Source organism: Erythrolamprus reginae, chromosome 1 (assembly GCF_031021105.1).
Source record: "Erythrolamprus reginae isolate rEryReg1 chromosome 1, rEryReg1.hap1, whole genome shotgun sequence".
NCBI lineage: Eukaryota > Metazoa > Chordata > Lepidosauria > Squamata > Dipsadidae > Erythrolamprus > Erythrolamprus reginae.
Window position 1 is genome coordinate 186,223,080 of NC_091950.1, and position 11,633 is coordinate 186,234,712.

At 37.3% G+C, this 11,633-nt stretch overlaps 1 protein-coding gene across 16 annotated transcripts in view; it reads right to left on the reverse strand.

The window, feature by feature from the left end:
- LOC139156268 (sodium channel protein type 2 subunit alpha-like) overlaps nt 1–11,300 on the reverse strand; it is a 75,045-nt gene extending 63,745 nt beyond the window's left edge. For 8 of the 16 annotated variants that reach the window (XM_070731670.1, XM_070731675.1, XM_070731673.1 and 5 more), the window contains exons 1-6: nt 11,034–11,300; nt 7,439–7,557; nt 6,340–6,429; nt 2,843–2,971; nt 2,103–2,194; nt 453–725 (exon numbers count right to left, since the gene is read on the reverse strand). In XM_070731670.1, the coding sequence (XP_070587771.1) occupies nt 453–725; nt 2,103–2,194; nt 2,843–2,971; nt 6,340–6,429; nt 7,439–7,557; nt 11,034–11,300 (970 nt within the window). Of the gene's footprint in view, nt 1–433; nt 726–2,102; nt 2,195–2,275; nt 2,368–2,842; nt 2,972–6,339; nt 6,430–7,438; nt 7,558–11,033 lie in introns of all 16 variants that reach the window. The other 8 variants (XM_070731674.1, XM_070731669.1, XM_070731660.1 and 5 more) reach the window with 4 other exon arrangements.
- Between the last annotated feature and the right edge of the window lie 333 nt (nt 11,301–11,633).

An 11,633-nucleotide genomic window follows, 5' to 3' on the forward strand; every position in this document is an offset into this window, starting at 1 on the left:
TAATATAGGTCATGACCAGTGATGGGCTACTAAAATTTTTACTACCACACTGTGGATGTGGCTTATGCATTTTGTTTCAACATCTTTCAGCGCAAATTGGATGCTCTAGGGTGGAGCTCCAAATTTTGCTACCAGAACTGCATTCCTGACCGTTCCTGACTCGTAGGAGCCCATCACTGGTCATGACACCATGATACAATTTCACCATTATCACTTCATTGTGATTTTATTCACAACAAAACATTAAAAAGTTTTTAAAATACAAGTTTTATTTCCATGAAATTATGTCAAATGATGTCACTATGCTAAGGTCAATGGAAAGAAAAGGAGATGTTTTTTTAACAATGAGTTAAGTATCAATTAATAGAAGAATCCCTGTTGGGCACAACCAATGATATACATGGTTATATATATATTTCCCCTGTATACCAATTATATGAAAGCATCCTTACTTTCATCCTCAATGTACTCTTCCCAGTTAAAAGCAGTCATTGTCATATTTACAAAGGTATCATTGTCTCCCTCTGTGCTATTGAAGTGGGAAGTGATGTTTCCTTCGAAAGTAGCATTGTCCAATGGCCACAGCAAGCATTTATGCCTCAGGTTCCCCATGAAAAGTTGGAGCCCTATTAGTGCAAATACACTCAGACAAAACACGGTGAGAATCATGACATCTGAGAGCTTCTTCACAGATTGAATCAGGGCCCCTACAATAGTCTTCAGGCCTGCAGGCAGAAAGGGACCAAAAATGCTGATCAGAGTGTGTCAAAAGTTATTCCATTCTATAATTAAGATGCCATGCAGCCACAGCCATTGTCCCATTTGGGAAACAGTGAAGCTTTATGAGTAGCGTTAGCACTTATGAAAATGTATGAAGAACAAGGGTTCTATAACAAGGGTTTTCAAACTTGGCAATTTTAAGACTTCAACTTCCAGAATTCCTCAGCCAGAACTCCGGGAGTTGGTCCATAAGTCTTAAAGTTGCCAAGGTTGGAGACCCCTGTTCTATACGGTACACAAAATGAGATGTACTGCTTCCCTTTTTTTGTTGTTTAAAAATGGCATATTCATTTAAGGCAATCCATTTTTTAAATTATTCCTCAAAAAGGTGAAAGCAGAGAGGTGAGATGCTAGGCAAAGACTATCTTGACATTTAATGAATAGCCCTTTCTTGCCTTTTGGCTAAATCAGGTATAATATATTCAACAAGTATATATCTGTATCATTTATTTTTATTTTAAAAATTATCCCACACTTTTAAAAAAGTTTCTTCACTTCGTTCATACATCTTGACATATTGGGATAGAAATTCCTGGAATTTCTGGGCCAGCATATTGGCTAAAAATTCTGGGAACTGAATACACGATGTATGTCAAAATCTTATTTCAACTATTAATTTTGAAAAATGTATGTAACATCTTAATTCAAATCTGAACATGCAGTGGGATGCTGTCCTTTTATGTTTTCTCAGGAATAAATCTCAACATGTTTTGGGGCACTCTTCTAAATGGGCTTAAGATGACACATTGAAACTATATATATAGTTTATATATATATATATATATATATATATATATATATATATATATATATATATATATATATGGGTATGGCTAGCTGATGAGGCCAAAATAAGGCCGAAATAGATATATCCTAGTCTCCCTTAATTTTCAAATTCAGCTTAAACATGTGACATATATATATATATATATATATATATATATATATATATATATATATATAATATATATTTATATATAAATAAATAAATATGGCAATACAAGAGCCATAGTATTAATTAAAGCTTTCCATTGTGCAAGAAAAAAAAATCTCATTTATAAATGTAGCAGCATCAAAATAAAGCAAACCCAGAACCAAAATAAAACATGTAAGCTGTGCATTTTGTAGGTGTCACATGCAATTGTTTTTAAACTCAAAGGCTGACTTTGCAAATCAAAATAAATGTTACATTTGAAAAGGCAAATATCTTCCAATTCCTGCCTTTTAGTAACATTAGCAGCGATCAGCAAGACTTATCTGCAACAAAGTGGGTGACTTCCATGAAATTAAGAAGTCAGCCTCTGATTTTACCTAGCTCTCACCTGGAATGACTGATATTGTTTTCAATGCCCGGAGAACTCTGAATGTTCTCAACGCTGAGACATTGCCCAGGTCCACAAACTCTGTCAGATATCTGTAATAGGGGAGTTCACACACAAACACAATGACAACACACAAAAAACAGCTGGAAATACTTCGTCAAGCCACTCCTTACCTGGAATTACAGAAATAGTTTTCAAAGCTCTCAATACTCTGAAAGTTCGAAGAGCTGAAACATTGCCTAGGTTTACAAATTCTGTTACATACCTGTAGAATTAAACCACAGTTATTCAGAATTGAGGCAGAGCTTAGGCTAATTACTCGGTGTTTTGCATGAAGGCCTTTTAGATAATTTGTCCTTTTGCAATACTATGCCCATCAGTAAAATTCCCTTATTTGATGCCCTTCAGCTTTTAGCCATGCTGGCTGGAAACTATGGGCGTTAAAGTCATAACTCATCCTATTAAACATTTATTTATTTATTTATTTTATCTATTAGATTTGTATGCCGCCCTTTTCCGAAAACTCGGCTCGGCATACAAATTTAAGTAGGGCTTGGAATTAGCATTTCTAAAATATAATTTATTTATTAGATTTGTATGCTGCTCCTCTCTGTAAGCATTCACTATCGGCAGAATGTTGCTTATTCCAGGGAATATAATGCCTCCTAATGAGATACACTCTTGCGCCAATTTCAAGTCCTTTATGAAGTTTTTTAAAATAAGTATAGTATAGTACTTACGCCATCAAAATGACACTGAAGTCAAGCCAGTTCCAGGGATCTCGAAGAAAAGTATATCCTTCTAAACAAAAGCCCCTTGCAAGGATTTTTATAAGTGATTCAAAGGTATAAATTCCAGTGAATGTGTACCTGGAAGCATGTAGATAAAAGTTGAAGAATGTTGAATTCCATACATTCCTTAATTTGCCTACAGATTTAATACTGAAGAACAAATACAACTTCATAATAAATAGATATAAATAGAGATAGAGATAGAGATATAGATATAGAGAGACATAGACATAGACTTAGACATAGTCATAGACATAGACATAGACATAGACATAGACATAGACAGGGGTGGGCTACTGCCCAGATGGGGGGAACGCAGTGGGGTAGTGAAAATGGAGCTCCACCCTAGAACACCCAATTTGCAATGAAAGATGTTGAAAGAAAATGAAGGGTGTCCTACATAACCCATGCCTGCAGTGTGGTAGTAAAAATTTTGGTAGCCCTTCACTGGATATAGATATATATAAAATAATTTCCCCCAAATGTGCAATAGTATAACTCCCTAGTGAAACCAACTGAAGATAAATATACTATTAATATATTTTTGTATTTTATTTTGAACTAGCAATAATAATTTAGGATACATTGGATGATTGTGTCCATGATCCACTGAGATCACAGCTAAAGTTATATTGACAAATACATATATTAGTCCCTCAGTATATATTGTAGGAGAAAATATGTTAATACATTATAAGCTTCACTTTCTGTTTCTAGCAAAAAAAATAAAAATAAAACCCTTCAGGAGCGAACCTGCCTTACATAAGCAAGCAAACATATTTCAAGTATCAGAAAATCCATTTTCTTGGTATTCCTATATAAATAGCTCATTCTCCGAATGTCCATTTTTATGAGCAACACCCACACTGGAGAACTGGTGCCTGGGGAGCGGGGGAACCTCAGGTTTGCATAAATAATCTATTTATGAAACATATGTTCACCCCAGTCAAAAACAACTCTCACAAAAACGACTCACATAAAAAGCACAATATAAAGCAATCCTACATAAAAATTAAAAATACAATATTGCAAAAATAGAAACAGGATAAAAGATCCAACAAGAATCAAATTAAGGGAAGGTTCTCTGAAAAAAGCCTCTCTTTACAAACTTGTGGTGGGGGGACCCAGAGAGAGCTTGAGAGAAGCAATGGTTTCAGCCCCTGAACTTTCCAGAAGCGTGGGATTTGGTACAGTTTTGCTTTCATTTGTGTTTCAGGGGTGGAAAGAAATAATGAACTTTAAAACAGTGAGTGTTTGATCATGGCACTTTGAGGAGACTACAAAAAGGGGGCTGAAATGAAGGATCTAAAAAAAGGGAGATATACTGTAGGGAGCTAGCCGAAGTTCTGAAGAGAGTATGTGTCATTTTGCAAACCTTTACTACAAAACACATTGTTATAATTTGGTGGGGGGGGAGTTTCCGCCTTTTTCCACTCTGACTCTGTAGTCTCCTTTCCTCTTCTCTCCTTAAGCTGTTTTTGAATATGCACAGCAATGCATAAATTCGGCTGAATAGGCAGGGATTGTGAGCACAAAAAGAGAAGCATGATTACTCAGCTTTTAAAAACGATGGGCCATGGTGAGCATCAAGGCATCACTGAATGGCCCGAAGTAGTAGTATAAATGAGATGAGCCAAACAAAAATGAATGGTTAACTACAGTGATCCCTCGATTTTTGCGATCTCGTTCTTCGCGAAATGCTATATCGCGATTTTTCCACCCGATGACGTCACTCTCTTCCTTCCTTTCTCATCTTTCTTTCTCTCTCTCTTTCTCTATCTTGCTTCTTCCTCTCTCACACTCTCTTCCTCCCTCTCTCATCTCTTTCTTTCCTTCTCTCTCTTTCTCTATCTCTCCCCCTCTTGCTGGTGGGCGGCGGGCGGGCGGGCGGGCGGGGCGGGCGAGCGGGGGCATCAGTGAGGAGCCGGGGTTTCCCCTTTGCGTGGGCGGCGGGGAAACCCGGATCTTCGTCTGCTCGCTGCTGCTGCGGCCGCCCAGCAGCTGATCTGCTCGGCGGCAGCAGCGAGGAGCCGAATCGGGCTTTCCCCTTTGCGTGGGCGGCGGGGAAACCCAGATCTTCGTCTGCTCGCTGCTGTTGTGGCCACCCAGCAGCTGATCTGCTCGGCGGCAGCAGCGAGGAGCCGAATCGGGCTTTCCCCTTTGCGTGGGCGGCGGGGAAACCCCGATCAGCTGCTGGGCGGCCGCAGCAGCAGTGAGCAGACGAAGATCCGGGTTTCCCCGCCGCCCACGCAAAGGGGAAAGCCCGATTCGGCTCCTCACTGCTGCCGCCGAGCAGATCAGCTGCTGGGCGGCCGCAGCAGCAGCGAGCAGACAAAGATCCGGGTTTCCCCGCCGCCCACGCAAACTCCACCATCTGCGCATGCGCGGCCATGGAAAAAGGGCGCGCATGCGCAGATGGTGTTTTTACTTCCGCAACCCTACATTGCGAAAAATCGATTATCGCGAGGGGTCTTGGAACGGAACCCTCGCGATAATCGAGGGATCACTGTACTACAAAGGGGAGGATGGCCAAAGGAAAGGAAAAAGAAATGTAGATGCAGCCAAGCTATTAGAGAAGGAGGTTATTACTGCCATGACATCAGCAACTTTAATCATAAAAAGTGCAGGTTTGTGGAAACTAATGCCAGTCTGAGGATCTAACTAGGATTGATGCCTTTCATGGAATTAACAAGATAGTATGTGGTCTCTTAAAAATAATTTGTAGTCCTAAGACCTATGGAAATAGCTTTTTTAAAAAAGCTGATTTGTTGGATAGGCACCTGGGACAGTAAATCTATTTGCTGCATTTTTTTTTCACTCCAAAGTAAGACCAAATGTATATATGGGGATGCTCTGCAACTGTAGCTGGAATGAAAGGGTTAAAGTCATATCAGGCATTCATTCCCCATTTCTTATTCTGCTTTGCAGACCCTTAGTATGGTTTCTAATTGTCTGAAGGTCATCGTATCTATGAGTGTCTACGTTTACCCTCAATCTACTCAGTACTTAGATCAGGGCTATCAAACTTCCAGTCCGCAGTCCAAATATGTCATGCACTGGCACACCCATGCATATTTGTTGAAGGGGAAAAAAGTTCCAATACGTCATGTGACACCACCATAATGACGTGAGTTTGACACCCCTGACCTAGATGCATATTTTTTTAAAGACACCCAAGTCTGCCATTTGGAGTTCCAGGGAAGAATATAACCCCAAAGTCACACGTTTATCACTTTATTTATAATTATAATCATAATTAAATATAATTAGATTGAAATATAAATTAGACTTTAAATGTCCATGTGCTATGACTATAACTTCATTTACAAACCAATTTAGAGTAATGGAGCAGAAGGAAACACAGTTCACCTGCTCATTAAAATCTGCAATGGAAAGTACATAAAAACAAAGATAGCTTATATGTGTTTTAAAAGAGTTTGACTTACTCTACATTCTTCGTCCAGTCTGGAGGATTACTCATGGTCATAAATACACAGTTGGTCAAAATAGTGCACATAATAAGCATGCTGAATAATGTAAAACCCAAGTTAAGGAATGATGGGCCTTTTATTGTTTGCCGTATCGTTGAACAAACTTAATGACAGAGCCAATCCTTATTCTCTCCGAAACAAAGTGAATCCCATCAAGACACTGCTACAGCAAAGTGAATCCCACCAAGACACTGCTACAGAAAACATGGCACATTTAAAAATCATACTTTGTGTTAAGAGGACTATCATAAGCAGATCACCACAGATCATGAGCTACATATCAACCAATAATAGCAAGGAATCTCTATACGCCAGCACAATCTGTTGTCTATAATTGAGTATTTTCCTTGTACTGGAGAATTGGATTATATGAACCATCCATATATTTGTTGCACTGATATCTCATTTTATTCAGCAAGCATTAATGTCTCTTCTGCATTCTAAACGATGTCAATTTAGCATCAAATTGCCAAGGCCACAATGTCACTGAGTTATATTTTTTCTAATTACAACTTCATCCCTTTATTTAATTTTCTGAATAAAAGTTATTCCCATAACTAATTATTCTTTACACAGCCAAAATAATAGATACCAATTAACAAGTAGAATTCAAATACGGATTCCCCCTCACCATTCCCCTCAAAACATTCATTCTTCATCCCCACAGCCAACCCCAACTTCCCTTTTCTGACCAAGTTATGCTCCTTATGACACCTGATGCAGATGATACATTTCATGTCTACTGAGACACATAATTATTCCAACAGTATTCTTTCCTTTTAATGACATGAACAAATGCATTAGTACAATTCATGGGAAAAATGTTATTATTAAGCATTTAAGTAAAGCCAAACATTTATATCTAAATGTCATGAGAGAAAGAAAATATTTGACCCGGAGTTTTAAACAATTCTAAACTACTGTTCATAACATGCCTTTATCATCAAAATACATTTCTTTTTGACCATAGGGGTAAATATAGTAATTATTTTCAAAAATAATATTGGAAAGACAATTCAACTTTCATTTGTGACATTCAGCTGGAAAAGGATATGAATGTACCAAAATCTTAATAGCAATTTTTCTGAGAGGATTGAAAGGGGTTAAAATGTACAAGGCAGATGTGGCACTGAATCGGAAAATTGCCTTCCCTCTATTCAATACAATGAAGGTCTGTGGGGAAAAAACACACAAAGAATAACTCAATCAGAATATTATTATGAAGAATACATAAATGGCATGCTTCCTAAACCTTGATACTGACCTTTAAACAAAATGTAGCACTTTATATTCAGCACCCAGATTCAAATAAAGTAAATTAAAGTTGTTGGATTTTTATTGTTCTTGTTATCACAATATCTACGATTACTTTTTTTTAATAAATATTTTTTTTAATAATTTTGCATAGCTAGAGGTATAACAAGCAGGAAGAGGGAGATTGTGATCCCCTTATATAGAGCGCTGGTGAGACCACATTTGGAATACTGTGTTCAGTTCTGGAGACCTCACCTACAAAAAGATATTGACAAAATTGAACGGGTCCAAAGACGGGCTACAAGAATGGTGGAAGGTCTTAAGCATAAAACGTATCAGGAAAGACTTAATGAACTCAATCTGTATAGTCTGGAGGACAGAAGGAAAAGGGGGGACATGATCGAAACATTTAAATATGTTAAAGGGTTAAATAAGGTTCAGGAGGGAAGTGTTTTTAATAGGAAAGTGAACACAAGAACAAGGGGACACAATCTGAAGTTAGTGTGGGGAAAGATCAAAAGCAACGTGAGAAAATATTATTTCACTGAAAGAGTAGTAGATCCTTGGAACAAACTTCCAGCAGACGTGTTTGGTAAATCCACAGTAACTGAATTTAAACATGCCTGGGATAAACATATATCCATTGTAAGATAAAATACAGGAAATAGTATAAGGGCAGACTAGATGGACCATGAGGTCTTTTTCTGCCGTCAGTCTTCTATGTTTCTATGTTTCTATGTTTACTGAGTTTTTCAATTTAAAAAAGAAAAAAAAGAAAAAAATACATATTTTTATTTACAGGTGAATCCACATCTTATATCTACGATTACTATCACTGCTAATTTCTTTGTCCATTTGAGTGTCACATTTTTTACATTGAAAAAAAATCAATTGTTTATAGGACAACATACAATTTGTATCACATAAATAAAAATTACCAGAATCAAATAAAGTTCATAGTTTTTTCATCAACACAATAATACTGCACTTTAATGAATTCAGAAGCAAAGGTAAATATTCTCGTATTCAGTATATAACAGCAATGGCGAATATTTTTTTCCTCAGGGGCCAAAAGCGAAAAAAATAATTTCAGGCTAGAAATTCTGGCCATTGCAGATCTAGAGAGCACCAGATTGGAGAAATTTGATCCGAAATATCATGCGACATACAAGGAAAACTGTGTGGTTTGTAACTCACAACTACAAACTTGTAAAAGGATGCATAATTGTATCTCTGTAAGGAAAATAGACTCTGGTGGTATAATAATGTCCATTCAAATGTCATATCCCACCAACTTCAAGAGGCTGACTCAGAATGGCTCTCATTGTGGGAGGAGGCTGAGTCACTGGGAACTCTGCACAGTAGTAGACTCTGCAGCTGAGAAGTAATGTACTCTTCTCAGCTAAGGATTATCTGCCAGGAACCATGGGTAATGATATTTCTTAGTATTAACTTTAAAGGGCACTCCATCTTGGACCAAACAGCTAAATGCCTACTGTATTATGCTGCATTTCATGCCTACTATGGACTGCTCTTCCCCTGGCTGGAGGACCACCAACTCTGATGATCTTGGGATGGGCAACAACTTGGGATGGGAACAAAAATGTAATGATTCTATTCTATTTGGGCTTGAAGTCACAAAGGAACCTGATATGGATGAGGTTTTCAATATTATTGCATCAAAATTCCCCGTTGAAGAAATCATTGAAGTTTCTAGAGATGGCCCCAAGTTTAAATATAGAGATGGTTCTGTAGAGTCATTTGCAAAAATGAACTCAGCAATCAAAAATTCATTTATACTATAAACTCTATTAATAGAAATGACTTCAACCCAAAAAAACTTCGCTCAAGGCCTGACTTATCCATACTACAATGAATCCAATCCCGCAAACTCTGAGCAGATCTCAAAAAACGTGAAGACCAAAGACAAACCGACCTGTATATTGATTACTGTGCTTGCTGCAATCCACCATCCAACCTTCAAATCGCCAAAACGCATCCTAACTTCCAATCCATCTTCAACTAAAACCAACCCTCCCTAAACCAAAATTAGGTATGCATGCCCCTTACTTCCTCAATATCGACCACTGCTAATTTAAAATGCAAACTAATGCATTCAAGTTGCATCATCAACAAAATACCTGAACTTTCACTTACTGCAGGAACTTATTGAGACTGCACTTATTCTCACTAGTTCCCTCTTTCAAAATAACCTGCTTTCTCCCTGACCTGCTGTTACAGGAACTTTATCATAGAACCTTCTCGTCACACTGTTCCACAACTCCCACACTACCATCAGTTAAGGCATAGAAATTGGTTTATTAATTGGATTTCTATGTCGCCCCTCTCCGAAGACTCAAAACAATGAGTTTAGCTATTACGGAAAAAACACAGATCTAGTTTAGGGCATATAATAGACAGCAACCCGACTCAGTATAATAAAAGTAATGAGTTTTATTATACTGAGAGTCTGTATCCTTAGTATTCTTACTCTATAGTTATTGCACTCTCTTTTTGTTTTGTTTTGTTTTTTAAAAAAATATGTTAGTATTGTAAAGGTACTGTGCAAAAGTAGGGGATCAATAACAGATAAGCAAGATGATATAGTTTAATTAAATATATATGCATTACAGGTAGTCCTCAAATTACAACCACAATTGGTACCCAGAATTTGTGTTGCTAAGTGAGAAATTTGTTGTGAGTTTTGCCCCAATTTACAACTTTTCTTGCCAAATTTGTTAAGTGAATCACTGTAGTTGTTAAATTAGTATGATGGTTGTTAAGTTAATCTGGTTTCCTCATTGATTTTGCTTATCAGAAGGTCGCAAAAGGGAATTATATGGCCCTAGGACATTGCAACTGTCATAAATGTGAGTTGGTTGACAAGCATCCGAATGTAAATGACATGACCATGGGGATGCTGCAATGGTCATAAGTGTGAAAAATGGTCATAAGTCACTTTTTTCAATGCTATTGTAACTTCAAACTGTCACTAAATGAACTGTTGTAAGTCAAGGACTACCTGCATATGAAAAATGTTCTATAGTGTACTACTTTATTTCATTCCCCCCAACCATTAACTTCTACTCAGATAATTGTACTTTGCTTAATTTTTTATAGTTGTTGTTGATATTTATTCAACTCATTTTTAGTGATTTTTAATTTTTAAGATATCTCTTTTCTCTTTTTCATCCCTAGAGCTACTTCTGCATAAATATAAAACATGAAGCCCATGAACCGTACCCATAAAGCCATGCTGTAAATTTTTTCACTTTTTTTCTGAGTGCAAACTGAGAAAGACATGCTTAAGTTAATACACACTGAGAGCATCAAGCATTCATAAAACCTTTGCAAAATCCAGCAAAATTATTTAGCCAATTTTAATTAAAACTCACTTTTTTATTGCTATAGTAAGGGTCCAGGTCCTCCAATGGTTCCGACACCATTCCAGGAGGAATATCGCCATATATAAAGGGAAGTGTTTTTCCTGCTTCCAAGTCACTATTTGGTTTTGGCCCACTCTCGTCATCGTTATCCGTATGTTCTTGTTTGGGTCTTTTCGCTTTCTCTTCTGCGGACCGTTTTTCAATAGCTGCAAGAGATTCTCTAGTAAAAAAGCGGAAACTGTCAGGTCCTGGTGGTACCAGCAGTGTCTGTGCCATTTTTTCATCCTGCACATTGAAATTACTTTTAGCCTATTGCATAAGAATCACCTGCAAAAAAACCAACAAGGTGAAATTTAAAAACGATTAGAAAAATAGAGAGTGTATTTCAAAGTTTAAGATGCACCTTAATTTTGGGGAAGCAATTGTCTTTGTCATACTCAGTAATACATAGTCAATTTTGGGGAAGCAAAACAAGAAAAAAAACAATTCTGGGCATTTAACTGGAATGGGTAATTCAGTGGGAACCATGACCTTTTTTAAAAAAATTATTAGATTTGTATGCTGCCCCTCTCCGTAGACTCAGGGCGGCATACAAATCTTGTGTCCTGC